This window comes from Anas acuta, chromosome 9 (assembly GCF_963932015.1).
Source record: "Anas acuta chromosome 9, bAnaAcu1.1, whole genome shotgun sequence".
Lineage (NCBI taxonomy): Eukaryota > Metazoa > Chordata > Aves > Anseriformes > Anatidae > Anas > Anas acuta.
In genome coordinates this window covers 22,828,488-22,847,352 of record NC_088987.1, presented here as the reverse complement: position 1 = coordinate 22,847,352, position 18,865 = coordinate 22,828,488, and the positions used below count along the sequence as shown (strand labels likewise).

The following is an 18,865-nucleotide window of genomic DNA, read 5'->3' as shown; positions in this document are numbered from 1 at the left end:
AATAATTCCAGCAGTGTACACTGAAGCACCTATTCTGCAGCAGCACATCTTCTGCAGTTTTATTCACTGGGTGACTCCACTATGGGGCCCCTACGATGGTATGTGTAATGCCGAGGTGCCCTTCCCACACTATGGGATTGGGTTCTGTGAGGCTCTGACCTCTTCCTTCCCCCAATTCAGAGACTAATGTAAGTATCTGTTTAAAAAGTGAGTCCTCTCCCTTTACCGAATCCCTCAAAGAAACAACAATGAAAGAAGGAAGAAAAACCATACTAGGACTGCATTGTCACCTAAGCAAAGCTCGATGTGGGTTCAGGAGGGCACCACGACTCCCAGCACTGCAGTCGTGGTGAAGCATCAGGGAATGTGACCCAGCTCACGGCAATGTGCCCACAGACCTAGCTACACGGAGGATGTCGGGGAATGTATTTAGGGATATTACCAACCCCTAATGCCTCAAAGGAGATCACAAAGCATCAATGCAAGGAAAAAAAAAAAAGCAAACAATAGGCGTTTCTACCAAAAGCACAGGCTTTGAGTTCTGTCACTCACATTTGGAGGGTAGTACAGTTAAGGGCAAGAAGATGAGGAACATACAAAAGGAGCCAGAGAGGAGGATGTGCCAGTATTTCTCCACATGTCAGTCCATAAAGACATCTATGATGACAGAGGAGACAGAGCATTTGCTTATTTTTCTAAATCTGGAGAAGAGTATAGTAGGTCAGCCATAATGGTCAGCTACAATTTGAAAATACATTATTTATATATTAAAAGGCACAAACAAATAAACCTGCACAAGGACAGCAAAGATCAGGTATCGTATTCCTTAAGCAGGTTTCAGATGAAGCCTACATCAAAACCACCCAGGCTGAGTAACAAAGACATTCAGATGAAAGGTGAGCTGAAATTAAATGTGTGCTGTAGGAACAAAGTAACCTGGTTGAGTCGGTGCTTAAATTCACACATTTGGCCTGATTGGTCTTTAATTTCATGGGTGAATGCCACTGATTCCAGGGGTAAGTCCTGGTTAACATAAATGAAAGATGACTGTGCAACATGAGGAATTTTAACATGAATTAAGAGCAGTGCAAGTGATATTCATTAATTACAGCAGACAGTAAAAATAACCCAGGTGTCTTCTCTCAAGTGAGTGCTGAAGCTGTCACTTGCCTGCACTGCTGGTTCTGGACGCTGATCTGGCTCATTATTAAAAATGCAAGTCTGATTTTTCATTTAAAGTTCATTTTTATTGGCATCTCACCCATCCTGTAATTAGGTCTTTATCTTCTAACTTCAAAGATCACTGAAGTAGAACTCCACTAAAACATGAGACAACTTTTGTTAGACAAAATCTACTTTTCTGTGGTAACTCTTCTTTCCCCCCACCTTTCTGCTCAGTAATGGTATCCTGAGCAGCCTAAAATTATGCATGTCATGACAACAGTCCTTTTTAAGTAGCAATAAATTATCAGCTAATTTCCCATTTTCTGTAATTTCTCTTAAATTCCAACACTTATTAAAAATGATGTATCAGTGAGCAAATTCCTTTAAGAACCTTGTCTATGAATTTTCAGGGCTGCTGACACACGGAGATTTCTGAATTCTTCCTGAGCTGTCTCAGTGCAAAGCAATCACTTCACACATTCCAGCTGCATCTACAAACCACAGCTCAGACCAGAATAATATTGCTCAAATAGCTGATGTTCATATACTGTTTGAAACTACAGAAGATCCATTTCTCTAATGTTCTCTGCTACATGTTTTCTATTGCATCTAATAAAAATGGGTTTAAAATATTATAGCACCGTAGAACGTCCTGAGTTGGAAGGGACCCACAAGGACCATTGAGTCCAACCCCTGACTCCACACAGGACCACCCCAAAACCAGGCCACGTGTCTGAGAGCACTGCCCAAACGCTCCCTGAACTCCAGCAGCTCAGTGCTGCGACCACTGCCCTGAGGAGCCAGTTCAGTGCCCGACCACCTCTGGGTGCAGAACCTTTCCCTAACCCCCAGCCTGACCCTCCCCTGTCCCAGCTCCATGCCGTTCCCTCAGGTCCTGTCGCTGTCCCCAGAGAGCAGAGCTCAGCACCTGCCCCCCTGCTCCCCTCATGGGGCAGCTGCAGGCCGCCATGAAAAAAGTTAATCATAGAATATCCCGAGTTGGAAGGGACCCATAAGGATCATTGAGTCCAACTCCTGGCACCACACAGGTCTACTCCAAAATTCAAACTATGTAACTAAGAGCACACTATATACGCTTCTTAAACTCAGACAGGCTTGGTGCTGTGACTACATCCCTGAGGAGCCTGTCCCAGTGTGCAACCACCCTCTTGGTGAAGAACCTCTTCCTGATGTCCAGCCTGAACCTCCCCTGCCGCAGCCTGACACCATTCCCTTGGTCCTATTGCTGGTCACTAAAGAGAATAGATGGGCACCTGCCCCTCCACTCCCCCTCGAGGGAAGCTGTAGACCGTGATGAGGTCTCCACTCAGCCTCCTCCCTGCCAGGCTGAACAGGCCCAGTGCCCTCAGCCGCTCCTCACACATCATTCCCTCTAGGCCCTTTACCATCTTTGTATCCCCTGAAAAAAGTTCCTAGTGTGGAAAAAGTTATATAAAGAAAACCTTTTTTTCTGAGTCCAAGATGCACTTGCATTAGGATACTTAGCTAGACGAGCACTGTTAGTAATTCCACCTAGACTAGTAAATACGTGACCTTGGCAGCATTTTCCTCTTGTTGCACAACTGCAAGCCACCACGTAGCGTACAAGGTACTGGAGAATGAAGCTCCCTCACTCCAAAACATTGCTATCATAACAAAATACCACTCTCACAATCACAATCTGTATACTAAAAGTTTTTCATGCATTCTAAGCATCAAACATGAATTCATTAAAATTATCAAAGACTATGAAGAACTTTGTGTTTTTTTAGTGATTGCTGGACCAGTACAACAAAACCAAATTATTAAGCCTTCAATAAGTATAGACAACATAGAGCAGAAATAGGAGATGATGAGATGAAGGAAAATATGTCAGTTCCCAAACCCTGAAACATTGTGTAGTCACTTGTGAACTGGAAGGCAGCCAGACATTCCTACCTTAGAAGACTCCTGTTAACAGCAACGAATGCTATCAGAATTCACAGCATTTTGCCTATCAGATGCATACCTTGCACCTGACACAAATTATTTCATTTTTACTTTCCATTACCAGAAACACACCTGCAATTTTAACTAATAAATAACTCAGTCAATGTCTTATGCAGGGAGAACTGATCTCGGAGGCTGTGGAAGACAACTGTAATGCTCCAGCCACGGTTGTTGTTGAATAACCTCCATTAAACACGTGTAATGGGAACCTTGCTCAGGGAATAGCTACTGAATCACTACCCCTCCCTGGTAACATGGCCCTTATATTACTGGATATGTGCTGCTTTCAGCATGAGGCATGGAAGTGAAGTCCTAAGCATTTATGATCTTTGGAAAAAATCTTCAGAACCTTTTACAGCAGCAGTATTTTGTGTCTAATACAAATACACAATTTGCAATCAATGTGAACGTACAACATATACCTATCTGTATTTGATAAGAACTTCCTTGCTTTCTGTCCTTAATTTAAAGCCTAGAGTTACTTTGAAGAGGATTGTTTTTAATGTAATAGGAGGATGTATTTATAACTGCACTTGCAAATCAACCAAAAATCAATGGTAAATGACTGATATGGACAAATAGGAGAAGCTGCTGTAGATGAACAGTTACAGCCTTCCACTGTGTCACAGGTACATGAGTACAGAAACTCTTTTCACTTCATAAATTTAAACAGTTTCAAAATCCTGATCAGTTTTTAAATTAAAAAAATATTGCATAAGAACTTCGCTTGATGACAATTTTGTTGTTAGTCAAGTCTCTTCATTAGTAGTATTCACATTTGTTACAAGAAACAAACCAAGAACAAAAACCTGACACAGAACAGTGCAAAACCGAAACAAAATTTTCATAAAACTTTTGGTATCTCTCGCAGCCTCTGTTCAAATGAGTTATATTATGCACTTGAAAAAAAAAAGACTTAAAACACTCTGCAATTCTCCTTCTGTACAACACATAACTAAACAGTGTATCCCCTTTTGCTGTGAACGAACCCAGCTGTGTGCAAGTTCCAAGAAGCTCCCGTAGCATTGCTGTTTATACTGTGGTGATGAAAGCATACCGCTCTGCCATCTTCCTCATAGCTCCACGTCCAACTTCCACAGTGCCAGCCGCATTCTTGTCCAGGCAGATACAGTGCAATTAATTGCACGGTGCTACTCCCTTCTCCTCTCCAACTCACCAATGGTAAAGAATTAGGGAGTGTGAGAACAGTAGGGCTTAGCAATCTTCATTGTGCCTGCATGTTGTCATCCGTATGTTTGGATAAAACAAGTAAAATGTTGTCATTTAGAAGAAAAACACCCCTGAGTTTTCCCCAACTGAAATTTGCAAGCTCAGTGACAACCACCTTGGCCTGTGTTGTAGAAGCTGCCTAAAATTACTGTGTCTATGTAACTAAACCTGGCACGTTGTGGGCAGTTTTGGAAAACAATCAGTTGAAATTAAATTGAATCTGTTATTTTTTAAGATACAGAATTATACCCTCTTTAAGCAGAGGGAATGATGGCTTGCTTTCTTCTGCTGGAACTTGGGAGTTTTTGATGCAGTGACCACTGCCCTACTTTACAAGCTATCTCACTGGGGTGGAAGATGCTGTAACGAGGGCTATCAGAAACTGGACCTAAATGTTCACGATACATTCAAACTGGTTCAATCTCCAAGGGCAGTCCCATAAACACTATCTCTGTGTTTTCTTTTTTCTTTTTTTTTTTTTCTCCTGACCTTGAACAGGACATTGGGACAACACAAATAAATATTCTTCCTATCCACAGGGAAAAAACGATTAGGCAATTCAGGCCACAGAATTTTTTTGTGTAGCAAACTTAAGGGTGTTTAAGCAGCTTATTCATCCGTGCTCTTCCTTCCTAAGAGGAAGGCATCTTAAAAGAGCAACCCAATAGCACAGAACACATACAATTTAACTAGTGAATTTTTGCCATCCTACCATAATATGATTAGCATTAGATCACAGATTTCTTCCCAACTGTTGAGTGTGGGAATGGTATTTATTATAATTGTTGTCTCCTCAGGCCTGTATATTTGTATATTCATAAAATTCCTGGTGTGCATCTTCTGGTAAGTGGTGCAAATAGAAATGAAAGCAACAGTAGCTTGCTCAGAGTAAGCCTACTGGATATGCTTTGGTTTTTGCTTTTTGGAAAGGCTTTGTGATTTTACAGATTTTTAAAAAAGCAAAACAACAACAAAAAGGTTGTTTTTTTCTTGTGGCTTTCTCCACAAATGGGAAAATGCAGCTTCAAGTCCCAATTACAAAGCCTTCACTGAACCAGGCCAAATGGAAAACCTGTAAACCTGTGAGACTTGTATCCTATCAGAAGACTTCTAAGTTAAAAAACAAGACAAAGAATGAAAACAAAACTAGAAATAGACTGTGTGACAAAACAGAACTTCAGTGAGCAAGAGAGATTGAGACTGTAAACAGTTAAGAAAAAAGCCTTTTTGTATTTCACTGTCCTCCTAAGCTTCTGTAACTCATGCCAGAATACTGAGCCTTCTAGTATTACTGTGTTAGGCAGCGGGGTGAGAATGTGACAGTAAAATAGATGACCGGACATCCCATACTAGTTGCACTTAATAGCAAAGTATTTTGTTTCAAAGACATGTTATGATAAACCAGCGCTAGGTACTGCAGAAGAGAGTGCTTGCACAGATCTCAGAATAAAATGGTGTTATTTCTATATGAAATGCAAAGCAATGAAGAAAGAATCAATGTCTGCCAGCCTAGTTTGATCATTTCAATATTATTCAGTCAACAATATAACTTGAATTATATAGTTTTGGCTGAAAATATATTTACTTTGCAGATTTGTTAGAAAAAAACGCAACACATTAAGTGTTACCAGTTCAGCTTTCACAGGCGTTTTATGAAGATCACCCAAGGAGGTTTCAGTTGTGTGCTGCGGCCTGCAGCTCTAAACAGAGCACTTCACATTTCTGGGCAACCAGAGCAAGCTTACACATGGTGTAAGAGAGCTGAATTCCATCAGTTGTGTGATGCACCACCATTAGGGCAATTCCACGAATTCATAGTAACTCTGGTCAAGGCTCAGTGGGAAAAACATCTTTCTGCAGTGCTCTGACATTGGCCTGTTTATGAAAATGATGGCTGCAACTAATTGCAGAGGCAATCAGGATCAGAACAGTCTTGTATAAATTGGGGTCAATTATCAGAGTAACACCCGCACTGACTTCAGACTTGGGATCATATTAACCAAATCAAAGAGAGCACTTCACAAAGAATTCCTTCTATCATGCTCAGTGAACTCTTTTGTATGTTCAGGTGCACGTCGTCCCTTCTCAGTTGCCTCATGGGATGGAGCCTGGTGCTTCCAAAGGCCGGCAGAGAAGGCCTTACATTCTCACTGTACCACTGATTGGTCCCTCCAGCATTTTGATTCCTAGATCCACAAAGCCAGTTAGCCTGCATCCCATTCTTACCAGACCTGGAGGTGCTCATGGCTGAGCCAGAACACTGTGCTGTTCCCTTCCAGAGCCATGTGCTATGATCTATGTGACAGCAATATGGTTTGTATATAATTAGGGAAAAATATCAGTGTTGCATAAAGAAGAGACTAGCTTACAAGTATTTGCCTGTGAATTTTAAAATTCCTGACAAAAAATAAAAATTAATTGTGGAAAGTAAACACTTGCATCTAGTCATAGCCAGTAAACATAAGCAAGAGAGAGGATGGAAAAAAAGATCTCTAGTTTTGCAGTCATTGTTTTTGTACTTTTTGTATTTTAACTCCCCTCCTTTGCCATGATGAAAAAATGCAGAGTAATGATTGATGCAAATACAGGATACAGAGTATTTGACTTTATCCTGTGAGCTAATACAATATTGTAGTTGTATTACAATGAAAATCCAGCACTAGCAGTAATGTGAGGTGATGAACAACTAACTTGCAATTAAGTAATCTCGCTCAAGTAGAAGCCTTTTTAATCCTGAACACATCAACATGATGCTACCATAAAAGTGATCAATGCTACTAAGGAGCAGTTACCGATAAACTGACCCATGTCTTTTTCGTATTATTGCCACTTGATACAACAAACTTCAGGAAGCTTTTTTAGGTTCACATTTAATTTTAAGACATACATCACTGTAAACCAGAAAAGAAAAGCATGAATGATATTAAAGTCATAACACTTTCAGAATTGGCTTGTATGGGCACATCAAGATAGTACCAGCTCCAGATGCTGTTAAAGTGAATGAAAAGGAAAGCAAAATATTTTTTTTTTTCTGAGAGGAAAAAAAAAACAACCACATACATATATATATATATGTGAGGAATGAGAAAGACTTCATTCCCTGCGTGAAAAAAAAAAATATATATATATATATATATATATATATATATATATATATATATATATATATTATTTTGTATTATTCTAAGGTATTTAAATGAACAGTGGAAAAATCCAAAGGATTATAACATCAATATTCGGAGTGAAGGAATACATCAAGCAAGCTGAAAAGCCTTTGACATGGGAAGATGCTACTTCTGCTGAGTTTTCAGAAGATGTGATTAGAGCATGCCAGTGGCCAGGAATGCAGATAATAATACTCCCTAGCATGTGCCAGAAAGTTCAGGCTCCTAAGGACAGGGAAGTCACGACGGTGCAGGGCTGTGAGGACCAAAACTTGCTATATCAAACAGCAGCAGGAAAAAAATAATAGTTTTATTTCTTGTCTTTGGGAATAAACTGCTTATTGAGTGATTAAGAAACAAATAAAAAACTTTTCTATATTGAAACATCTTCTAATTTATTCATACAGCTGGCCAAATATAAATTAATTTTCATATGAAATGTAGCATGATTTTAAAATATAAACAATGACTATTTCCTTGCAATGGACAGTCCAGCTAAGATGCACTGACTTATTCAGTCAGTTATTATAATGAATCACTTCATGCCAGTTAACATTAACCACTAATTAGGATGTCAAATTAAACTTCCGGTTTTAAAGTTCCCATTTCCTCCATCATCTAGAAAACTTCCTTAGAATAGATTTTTTTCTGCAGAATATAGCAGAAGAGCAGAAACCGACACCTGAATCTCAAACTGACCTCAGTTATCTGTTGTAAATCCAGTTTAAAGTAATCTCAGACAACATTTGAAATCTGAATTTTCAGAGAACCACTGAATCGCTACCTTGCATTCAAGCTCTGCTTAAACAGCAAGATTTCAGTAGAAATCTTGTAGAAGTGCAAACACTTCTCACCATCCTACATCCTGTCTTTAAGACCTAAGCATACACAAGGCTCTAGTAATGACAACAATTTAGCAAACCGGTACCTTGGAACTTCGTGATTTACCCTTAGCAAACAGGCTGCTGATGAACTGAGGTACCCGAGTCTGCAGGACTGGCGAGTACTCCAGTATCCTACCGAGCATGCTAGAAAGTGCGTTACTGGGACGTATGTGGTCTCCTGTCAGCACACCTCTTTTTCCCTTCCCTTGTAGTTAAAAAACCAACACAGCACAAGACCAACACAGGCAGGACGGAAGGCTGGAGACAGCGTGTGTGTGCTGGGGGAGGCGCTCCTGGGGCACTGCCCGTGCCCGTGGGCAGCCCCCCAGCAGCGCACGGTGATGCCCGTGCCCTAGGAGCAACGAGGGCGATGAGGGTGCCCGCAGGGGAGGAACGGAATTAAGAACAACCAGGCAGAAGAGGGAGGCAGGACTTAGTGCAGGTTACTCGTCCGGCTTTCTACGCAGAGCCTGAAACAACTGCGCAGACAATTAGTGATTTACCGGAACGGCAGACGGGTCTGGTGCCTCTGCTCGAGTTAAGAACCGGGAGGTGCCGTAACTCCATAAATAAAGCAATTAGAGTTTTGTTACACGACTGGACGTGCCTGCGGGTTAGTCACAGCGCGCCAGGGAAGAACACGATGGGTGAGGTGCTGGGTCTGCTCCTGGACGCGGAACGAGACCATGAGAGAGGCGCGGTGTTTTACAAGACACGTTATTACTAATTAGCAATCGTTGTTTCAGACACCCTGTACGGCAGGAGCAGCGTGTGGCCGGTGCCCTCACTGCTGCCCGGCGCGGTGCTGGAACAGGCTGCGAAGCAACCGCGCGGCCGGAGCGCAGCCGGGGGGGGACGGCGCCCACCCGGCCCCGACGGGGCGGCGGCACCCGAGGGCGCGGCGCGGCTGGGGCAGGCGGGCGAGGCCTGAGGGCGGCCCCGCTCCCTCCTCGCGGCTCCGAGCGCGCTCCCGACCCCTGCACTCACCTCAGCCGCCGCGGCGCGGCCCGGCCGGAGCAGGGCGAGCAGCACCGGCAGCAGCAGCAGCAGCAGCAGCAGGGGCAGAGGCGGCAGCGGCCGGCCGGGACAGCCCCCGGCGGCCATCCCCGCGCTGCCCGCGGAGCTCGGCTCGGGCCGCTTCGACTCTGCCCCCCGGGGCTGCCGCCTCGCACCCTCCACAGCGCTCCCGGCCCCCCGGGGTGGGGACAGGGGACAGGGCTGGCCGGGGCGGGGCCACCCCTCTCCTCCCACACCCCCGCACACCCCGCGGCCCCTGCCCGGGGCAGCGCCGTCTGTCCGGCCGGCCGTCGGGCACGGGGTAGCGAGGAGCCGGGGGCTCTCCCACCTGGGAGCTGAGGTGAGCGGAGGGGCGGCCCCGGGCCGTGCTGGGACCGGGATGGGGACGGGGACGCGGCCCCAGAGGGGTCGGGGGGGCAGCGCTGAGGTGCGGCGGGACCGGGAGCTGGCGGCGGGGCTCGGTAATGAGGCGGCGGGCAGCGGGTGGCTGATTGCACGCTGCTGGCCGCTGGCAGCCCCCGGGCAGGTTTTCTGAATGGCAGCGCGATTTGCGAAGGGTTGGCAGTACGTGAACTTGATCGCATCGGTATTACTGACAGGCGTAACATCTCGCCAGAAAGGCTGCCGGGCAGACTGGGGGGGTACATTGGCCAGGCCAGCCCCACGTCGTTTGTGGTGTTCTGACTACGGGACATCCTGTGGTAGGGGGTTTGGCGAGCGCTACAGGCGATACAGGAGAAGCCTAACTGTACAACAATATAATATATGTATCTGAATTTAGTCTGGATTATTCATGAGATAGAAATCTAAAGTCTATCATGAGCATAAAGCTAACCACAGAGCTTTGTAAAACAGCCGCTCATACAGGCATGGGAGGGGAAGAGCTGGGTCTCCGTTCAGTACAGTGCACTGTCAGCCCCCTCTGAAATCTGCTGTGAAAGCGAGTTAGTAGAGGCTACTTTTCCCCACAGCTAAAACACGTCTCTGGAAGAGCAGAGTATCATGTTCAGTGCCAAAGATCTTGTACATCATGACAGACATGATCATCTTTACTCTAAAATCCCAAATATCGATGAGAGCAAGCTGGCAGGTACAGAAAGAGAAGGAAAAAAAATCCCGGGTTTTCAAACCAGATTGATGGTGACGATGTAGAGAAAATGATACCTCAGGGAGAAAATCACTAAATCCATCCAATTGTGAGATTCCCTAAACCAATTGACTGTATCCGTGCTATGACTGTTATGCAGGAATACTGCAATAAGGACAAAAATGTGGCCTACAGTTTATAAGCCATAGGCATCTGTACATTGTAAGCACCTCCATGTAAATCCATTGCTGAAATTCAACATTAGAAGAACTGCTGTAAGAGAGAAGGTAGCAGAGTGCCACACAAAAGTGAAAACAGGTGTGAGGTTCTCTGGGACAGCAGGGTCAGCGGAAGAGAACGGTCAGAAATGATGAAAGTTCAGACGCAGGATGAATGGTGTAACTCTCACTGAGTAAACAAGAAGATACTTAATTGGGGCTTTTGAATACAAGACCAAAGAAATATTGGATGAAACAGAAGAAGTTAGGAAAAACACTATGAGGGGAAAAGAATATATGCAGAGGACCTAGTGAATGAAATACTGCTATAATACAAAGCTATTAAGTCAGTTTTCAAATGATGAAAACCCATATGACAATTTCCAAAAAATAAATCAACAAGGCTAAAAGCAAAGATGGGAAAATACTGACAAGGGAGCAGTGGTCTTACTTCATCAGAGTCCCTAAGTGTGAAATGGTCTTCCTTCACGATTGTTGTCCAGAGACTAAACACTAGGTTATGTTACAGCATGAGCTTTCTCTGCACTTTAAGTGTTAGGTAAATATTCTATGTCGGTAACTTTTGTGATTATTTCAAAATGTAAAACATGAGATCAGATGGCTATATCTGCCTAAATAACACTTTATAATTCTTATATTCTTCCACTGGCTGCTAAACACTTTGAACTACATGAAGCTTGTTCAGAAAATGATGGGTTTTAGGTGGGCATGATGAAAAAGCAAACAGAGTTAAGTCTTCCACTCATGCTTTAAGTATGATTTCAAATTATGTCAATGGGTTGGATCAAAATGGAATTTAATTTGAAAATTAAAGCTTCTGTGCTAATACAAAGCAAGCATACCTAATTGAATTTCTTCATCGTTTTCAGAAGCTGTCTGGATAATGAAATAATGACATGGATAGCAGGCAACGAGAACAAATTTCTGTGAACTCTAACACTTTATTACTGGCTTGGAATTTCCATTTGAGGCAGTCCCTCCCTGTTGGATTTTAATGCCTCACAGTCTTGCTTATATTACTAATCTAAAAAAATCAGTGAGGTATCAAAGCATTTGTGCATCCTTCCTTTCTTGCTTGCTTCTTTCCATACAGATGAAAAACTGGGGCACAGAAATAGACTAAGAACTTGGCAGATGAAGGGAGTACTGCACAGTATATGTAGAGTGTGATCTTGCAGCATGGACTGGTTGTCTGTAGGCTGTTCATTCATTAGTCAGTGCATGGTAGTTTACAAAGTCTCTACCGTGGGATGTGGATATACTGTGCATACACATAGGAGTCAATATTATTCACAAGTTAGTTCTGGTTAGCAAGCCATTACAGTAAATTACAGAAAGCAAGACAGTAATGTTTCCAGAACTGCACGCTCATTTGTTTTACAAAAAAAATATATCTGTTTGTTGAACAGCTGAAAGAGAGCAGCCGGTTTGCTGCCGGTTCGTGTCCTTGCTCCCTTCTCAGTAGCTGATTGCCTTTGCTTACTCAGGGGACTTCTTCATCGGAAGTGAACCCCTGGCTGTTTACTCTAGGCAGTGTTCAGTCTCTCAAAATTAACCTCCCCAGATTTGGAAGACTACAGCACGGAAAAATAAAAGGTTGTAAAAACTTGAGCTATCCTAGGAAAAGCCAAGCCTCTAAGTCTTCACTTTGAGATAACCTCTGTGAATCCTTTGCCAGAGATACCTTATTCTAAAGGATTTCAGCTTTTGTCTTATTTGGGGTATGTGGAAGTCTGCACAGGACTTGGCCATTTTTCTAGATCTGTGAAGCTCGAGCTTACAAAAAAGTTGTTGCAGCACATTTTCACATAAAACTACATGTATTCTGCTGGACCCAAGTCAGAGGTCACAAATGCGTGGTATAGTTAATTTATTCCAGTTTCCTAAATCCTGGCAAAAGCTGTGGAAAAAATTGTCTAAAAATAAAGTTATAAAATCTAGGTAATGTTTGCTATGAGTGTTGCCTATCTATGCATGTGAATATAACTCTTTACCTGAAACTCTGTAATGCTTATGCTGCGCTCAAATACTCCTTTGCTCAGAAGCACATAGATGCCTACACACCAATTCAACTCAGTTTGCAGAAGATACTGCTAACTCTAGTCTTGATATTAATATCTATACTATATATATATGTATAGTCATCCAGATATTAATATCTAGACTATATATATATATATAAAGTTCATTAGGTCTTTACACTAGAAAGGTGTCATCTTTTTTAAATGCTCTTACCCAAAACAGTAGGTATGATAGCTTTTTAAGAAGTAATTATGCAAGTTGCTCTTTGTTCGTTATTTCAAACAGTGGGTGAAGACTACTTTTCTCGAGTAAAATCTTGTACTCTTCTCATGTTATCTGTAATTTCATATATAATCCTCTTGAAATAATTGTATAGATGATAAAAATGCTGCTTAATAGGGGTAATAGTGCCACTATAAAGTTGTGCAGTGTGATGTATTTCAATTGCTGACAAATTTTGGTTTTCCAGTAATTATTCTTGTAAAATTATACCTCAGATATATATTTTAATATAAACAGGTTCAGAGGGGAAAACAACAACAGAATGGAATGGTGTCTGTAAACCAAACACAAACAGAAGGAAACAGAAGACCTGCTGTTTTATTTAAAAAAGAAAAAAAAAGTGCAGATCATCAATCAATGTGAATGGCATTACCAAAGGATTCGTTTGAACAGATTAAGTGGCTTATCAGAGCTGCCTGGTGAGTTTTACAGATCACTAAAATTTTTTAACTAGAGTCACTGAGATACATTCTTAGCTATCAATTAAACAGTAATCACCAGTTAAATGATCTGCAGTCTGTCTTAAATTTTATAAGCATATAGTTTATATGATTTCTATTCGTCTGTAAGTTCATATCATTTAAACTTAGGGTACTACACCATTTAAATAGTAGAGAACAGGAACTATAATTCTGAATCTGTTTTAATAGAAAAGATGTTCTTCCACCTACATTCTCATGATGAGCACATTTGTAGAAGTAAAAGTAATGACTAAACCTTAATGCCTGTGCCAGAATAATTTTGCAGATGAGGGATAAATACTAAAAGGTATGAAGACAACTTTTAGAAACTATGATGAGAATACTTGCTAGTACTAGCTGTGGCAGGAGTTCTTTATAGAGGAAAATGATCCTAAGGAGAAGATGATGGCCAGTGTGACCAGGAATGTACAAAGAGCAATGTGTGAGATAAACAATTCCATTTCTATAATATCTTCCATAGAAAGTCAATGCAAACCCAAATATTCTCAAATTCGTAATAAACCCAAGTAACTGCTATGGCACACTGGTTCTTTTAAACTCATCTGTCACACAAATAACTCATTCTTTCTATTTTGGATAGTATTTCTGTCTTTATTATACCACCTGCACATGCGGTTTAAAAAAAGCCCACTGAACCAGTTCATCTTAAGAGTATTTCCTGTATTTCCTATGGTTTCTGCCAGCTAGATTTAATGCTGCCAGTAAGTCTTATGGATGTAAGGTCATTAGGAATAACGCACATCACCAAGCCCAGGAATTTCTGTCATACCCTCTCTTCCCTTGTTGTGTTGTGTGATTTCATCTACTAGATGAAACACTTAGATATAGGGCATCTTCACTGTCTTTTGACAGTGAACCATACTGAAAGACAGTGCTTTAAGGAGCTTTAATCTTTCTTGCAGCTCAGGTCTTCAGAGGCCCATGTCAGGGGACTAACCAGAGGCAGTGATAGTGATTCTAGTGAGAATGAAGCCTAACAGCAGAGAAAAGTTTTGAACTGCAGAGTTCTTTAGGTACAAAAAAGGGCTGTGTAATAATGTTGGTATGTATAAATATATTCCAAATCTGATTAAATTCCAGTAGACTTTCTCTCAGCTGTGTGTGGAGAGCAGTGTTATGCAAAATTCCACTGTTTACTACTATACAGCTGTTCATAGGACAGCCTCACCTTGTTTAACCAATCATTTATTTCACTTTTAGCAAGACAGAATATGAGTTTGTCTTCAGTCATCAGCAATCATTTTCATGAACATTTAATTTCCATAAAATCTGCACACTTGAAAAACAGTAGCAGACAATGTAAGTTTAAAAAGTGTATAGAGTAAATGTGCATAAATAGCTAAAATACATTATATTTGTCAGCATTCAATTTGTCAGTATGTATCAGTGCATACAGAGGTTTTATATTTGCAGTCTGAACTGTGAACAATTAATAGTCTGAAACGATAAGCCTAGGTTTGCTGGCACAGTTGTCAATGCTGCAAAGGGCTGGTCATATGAATAACATAAAAAATAAAGTTGGGTTAACTAAATAGGACTTTGGAAGATTTGCTAAATTTGCAGGGTTGGAGCGTTTTGTTACAGGCTTTACTGTAGCCTGTAGCCTAATACGCGGTATAGCCTGTACATTACAGCTGTATCTAATGTATGTTTCCATGTAAACAGTGGGCACCTATTTACTTGTCATTAATAGTAATGTTAATATTAATCATTAATAATAATGATTATTTCTTGTATTGCTGCAGAAATGTGTGACTGAGTGCACTTCTGCTCCCTGCCTTCTTTCTCTCTTGCTGTGTTTCTGAGCAAAAGAAAACAGTACCAGCTAATGCATTCGGGGGAAAAGGCAAATCACCCCCATCTCTGCTCCATCTTCACCCATGGTGTCTGGACCTGCAGAAGTCTGTCTGGAATGCTTTCTCTCTGGCTGTTTCTAATTGTGAGACTGGAAATAGGTTATCAGGAGGAAAAAGAACTTTTACATATTCTTGCACATCCCTATCTGTTTATACTCAGGATCACAAATCCAAAAAGATAAAATTATATAGCATATGCTGACCATTTTTTGATGACACATATTTCTTATATCCTTTAAGTAGTCACCTCAAACAGGACTTAATCATGTGTCTACACTTCTTTCTTCATAGAGGCTACATGTTTGTGAATGTTGAATATTGGAAGTTTAGTTTTAAATGAGTTTTCTCCTTCTTTTAAATCAGGTGGCTGCTGATTGTTTTTTCAGCACAGGAAATTGATGGGGTAAGTGACAATATTTATTTTTGACAGTTGATAAATAGGATGGTATAGTTCAAACAAAGAACAGGATATATGCCAGAATAACTGGTGGGAAAACTGTGATGTTTCTTTTAGTATTTCTTGCAGTTCTTACTTTCTTTTATGTTCCTGTTGCTCAGCTTGACTATTTTGTAATTTTCTTTGGATTCTTCTAGATTATAATTTCAGCATCTTTACACACTTTTGGAAACCTGCCTTTACAAAAGCACTTTCATGCACTGTATCTTTCCTCATGAAATCCCTTCAGTGGCTCTCCATTATCATATCATATCATGCTTATTCTAGCTTTCAAGCCCTTTTCTATATGTCAAAACTGCCTCTCTGTACATTCCCACCTTCTTGAAGTCAAAACATTCATTTAAAAATTTAATGTTCTCTCAATATCTACTTTACTTTCCTCTCTGTACTGTCCACTGTATTAATCTCATGTTTGCAGTGCCCTCAGTGAAACTTCTTTTGAGTCCATCTTCTTCGTTTCTTTCAAATATATATGAAAAGCTTTTTTATGTTTTTTTTTCCTGTCACTCCTTTTTAGTTAAAATATTAAAGATTGAAGTATTTTTTTAAATAAATGTGTTCTATTAGAACAAAAGGAAACAGCTTATGTGTTATTAGAAAGCTGCATTCCATTCACATTCCAGTAGAGCCAAGTTTTTAATAACTAGGTGAGAGTCTAGTGTGAAATAGATCAGGAATTTCATGGGAAGTCCAGTAGGGGAAAGAGAAGCAGTCTATGAGAGAGACTATCATACCCTCAATCTAGTTCTAAGGCTTGGGAGTACCAGATATTCTAAAAATATTGTAAATAGTACAGAAATTTTCTTCCTTATCTGATACTTGTCAATGCTTTCTCCTTGAAAAATTAAGTATGAACCTATTGTGTTCTGTTGATTATTAAAATGAATAACAAAACATTTTGACCTTGATATAAATGAAATCCATACTAAGCAAATATTTTCATGTTATCACTGTTTACTTGTTTACCTAAACTGCTTTTAAATCTTTTAAGTTCTTGTCATCCTATTCAGAGCCACTCTGATCATTTACACACGTAATTTTAGTGAAAATTTGTGACTGAATGGACATTCCAACAACATAAGCAAAGAGTTAGAAACTCTTTATGAAGGGTTAGAAATGATGAGATGCGGATCACATGCTTCTGGTACCAAGGTCCCTCAGAGGCCCTGACTTTGCCCAGTGACTTCTAAAATGTAGGAGAAGCTTGGCATACAAGAACACCTTTTGAGGCAAAACACTGCTTTTCTAGCAGTGTTTTGTGGTGACAGTCCATACCACAAACAAGCAAGTTGTGTCAGTGCTGTGTTTGCTATGGTCCTCAGCTAAGCAGTCTGGACACACCCCAGCTATGCTGGAAGAGCATGTCTTGAGACCTCAACAGCTTGAAAGTGTGGGCATCATTCCCCTAAAATACTGTATTTCCTGCAAAATCAAAACCATCTTTGCTTTTCTGCATCAAGTTGAAAATCTACACTGTATTCTGACATTTGGTGCTATGCAAGTTCCTTCCTCAGCAGCGAATTGCCCTGTGGGTATGCAAAGTAGCCAAATCTTTTGCCTTAAAAATCATCTAATTGACCAGTATGTGTACAAGTCAAAAAATTTAGTGCATATCTTAATTAAATAGGAATAAATAATATATTATTAATTTTGATAACATTTTAACAGAGAATTCACATTTTTTGTTCAGGTCTTCAATACTGGATAAGTTTGCTTTAACAGCAATTTCTTCCTATTGTACTGTTTCAGAAACAACCAAGAATTTAATAATAATAATAATAATAATAATAATAATAATAATAATAATAATAATAATAATAATAATAATAATAATAGTGCCATGCCGTATGATAAGCTGTTTGCTGTCTATTGTGTGTTATTAAATTCATAACCTGTCAATTTTTAGGGAGGATACGCATATATTGACCCATGTGGGGGACAGGATTGTTCAGTTTGTCGGTGCTTTCCAGAAAAAGGATCAAGAGTAAGTGATAAGCAGAACTACTGATAATTGCTGTTGCAAATACTGTTCATTTTGTGCACATTGCTATTCTTTAAAATCAGGATGGCTTGTGAGCATAAACAAGTCTGAATACAGCAAGCTAGCATAATTCTGTCGCTGCTATGAAGTGCACCTAACATTGAAGGAAGTTAAGATTGTAAACAGGTTTGCTTGTAAATTAGGTTTCTAATAATCCTGGTGCCATTTTTTTTGGGTAAGTATTCTTTGAGATCAATTTGGAAGTTAGACAAAGCCTAATCATATAATGTATTAAGTTTAGAAATCTATGCTTGTTTTCTCCTAAGAAGTTGTTTAAAAGAGAATGTCTATGCCATTTACTAGTTTCGTGGGAACTTAAGTGTTTCTTGTTCCCTGATGACCAAGCAACTGAAAAATTGTCAGTGATTGAAACAATTTTCTTTCAAAGCACTAATGTTAATGTTTTGGGCTTAAAACATAAAGTTTGGGGCATAGTGGATCAGTTTTTGGAAGAGCTGCAAGCCCCGTTTGTTTCTGTACAACCTGAGTGGCCACAAAAGCAAGGCACACCTTTCCCTTCCTCTGCTTCTGCAGTCATCAGCATGCTTTGCTGTGTCATGATCACTGCCCTGGTGTCCTTGGATCCTATCCTAATCCTCCAGGATTATGTCTATACAAGATTCCCCCATACTGTAGGGTTTTCATAATAGGGGCCTAGGATGTGTCTATCTCTGTAACACTGTTAACAAATTGGCATCCCAGGAAGAATATTTTGACTAGCAGCATTGCAGTGTCTCACAGTGCTACAGAGTAGACTGATTTGGATACCAAAAATATGATCTGAAGTACCATTTAAAAACAACTAACTGTGAAAGAAGAGGAAAAAGAAAGGATGATGAAATTTCCCCCTGGATCTGGTTCTCTCTCAGTAGTCTGGAAGTTCTGAATTACATGCCTGTAATCAGTCAGTAATCAATATTCACTGCAGTCAGTAAGGCTCTTTCTTCAGCT

At 40.6% G+C, this 18,865-nt stretch overlaps 2 protein-coding genes across 6 annotated transcripts in view; one reads left to right on the top strand and one right to left on the bottom strand.

The window, feature by feature from the left end:
* COL4A3 (collagen type IV alpha 3 chain) overlaps positions 1 to 9,553 on the bottom strand; it is a 61,972-nt gene extending 52,419 nt beyond the window's left edge. For both annotated transcript variants that reach the window (XR_011099228.1, XM_068691581.1), the window contains exon 1: positions 9,419 to 9,553. Coding sequence is in view for 1 of the 2 variants with exons in the window: in XM_068691581.1 (XP_068547682.1) it covers positions 9,419 to 9,535 (117 nt within the window). In the remaining variant the exon portion in view is untranslated. The remainder of the gene's footprint in view (positions 1 to 9,418) is intronic.
* The window catches only part of COL4A4 (collagen type IV alpha 4 chain), a 69,618-nt gene continuing 60,237 nt past the window's right edge, over positions 9,485 to 18,865 (top strand). For 2 of the 4 annotated variants that reach the window (XM_068691582.1, XM_068691586.1), the window contains exons 1-4: positions 9,485 to 9,788; positions 13,316 to 13,497; positions 15,780 to 15,819; positions 17,780 to 17,857. In XM_068691582.1, the coding sequence (XP_068547683.1) occupies positions 13,442 to 13,497; positions 15,780 to 15,819; positions 17,780 to 17,857 (174 nt within the window). In that variant the 5' untranslated portion in view covers positions 9,485 to 9,788; positions 13,316 to 13,441. Of the gene's footprint in view, positions 9,789 to 13,293; positions 13,498 to 15,779; positions 15,820 to 17,779; positions 17,858 to 18,865 lie in introns of all 4 variants that reach the window. The other 2 variants (XM_068691584.1, XM_068691583.1) reach the window with 1 other exon arrangement.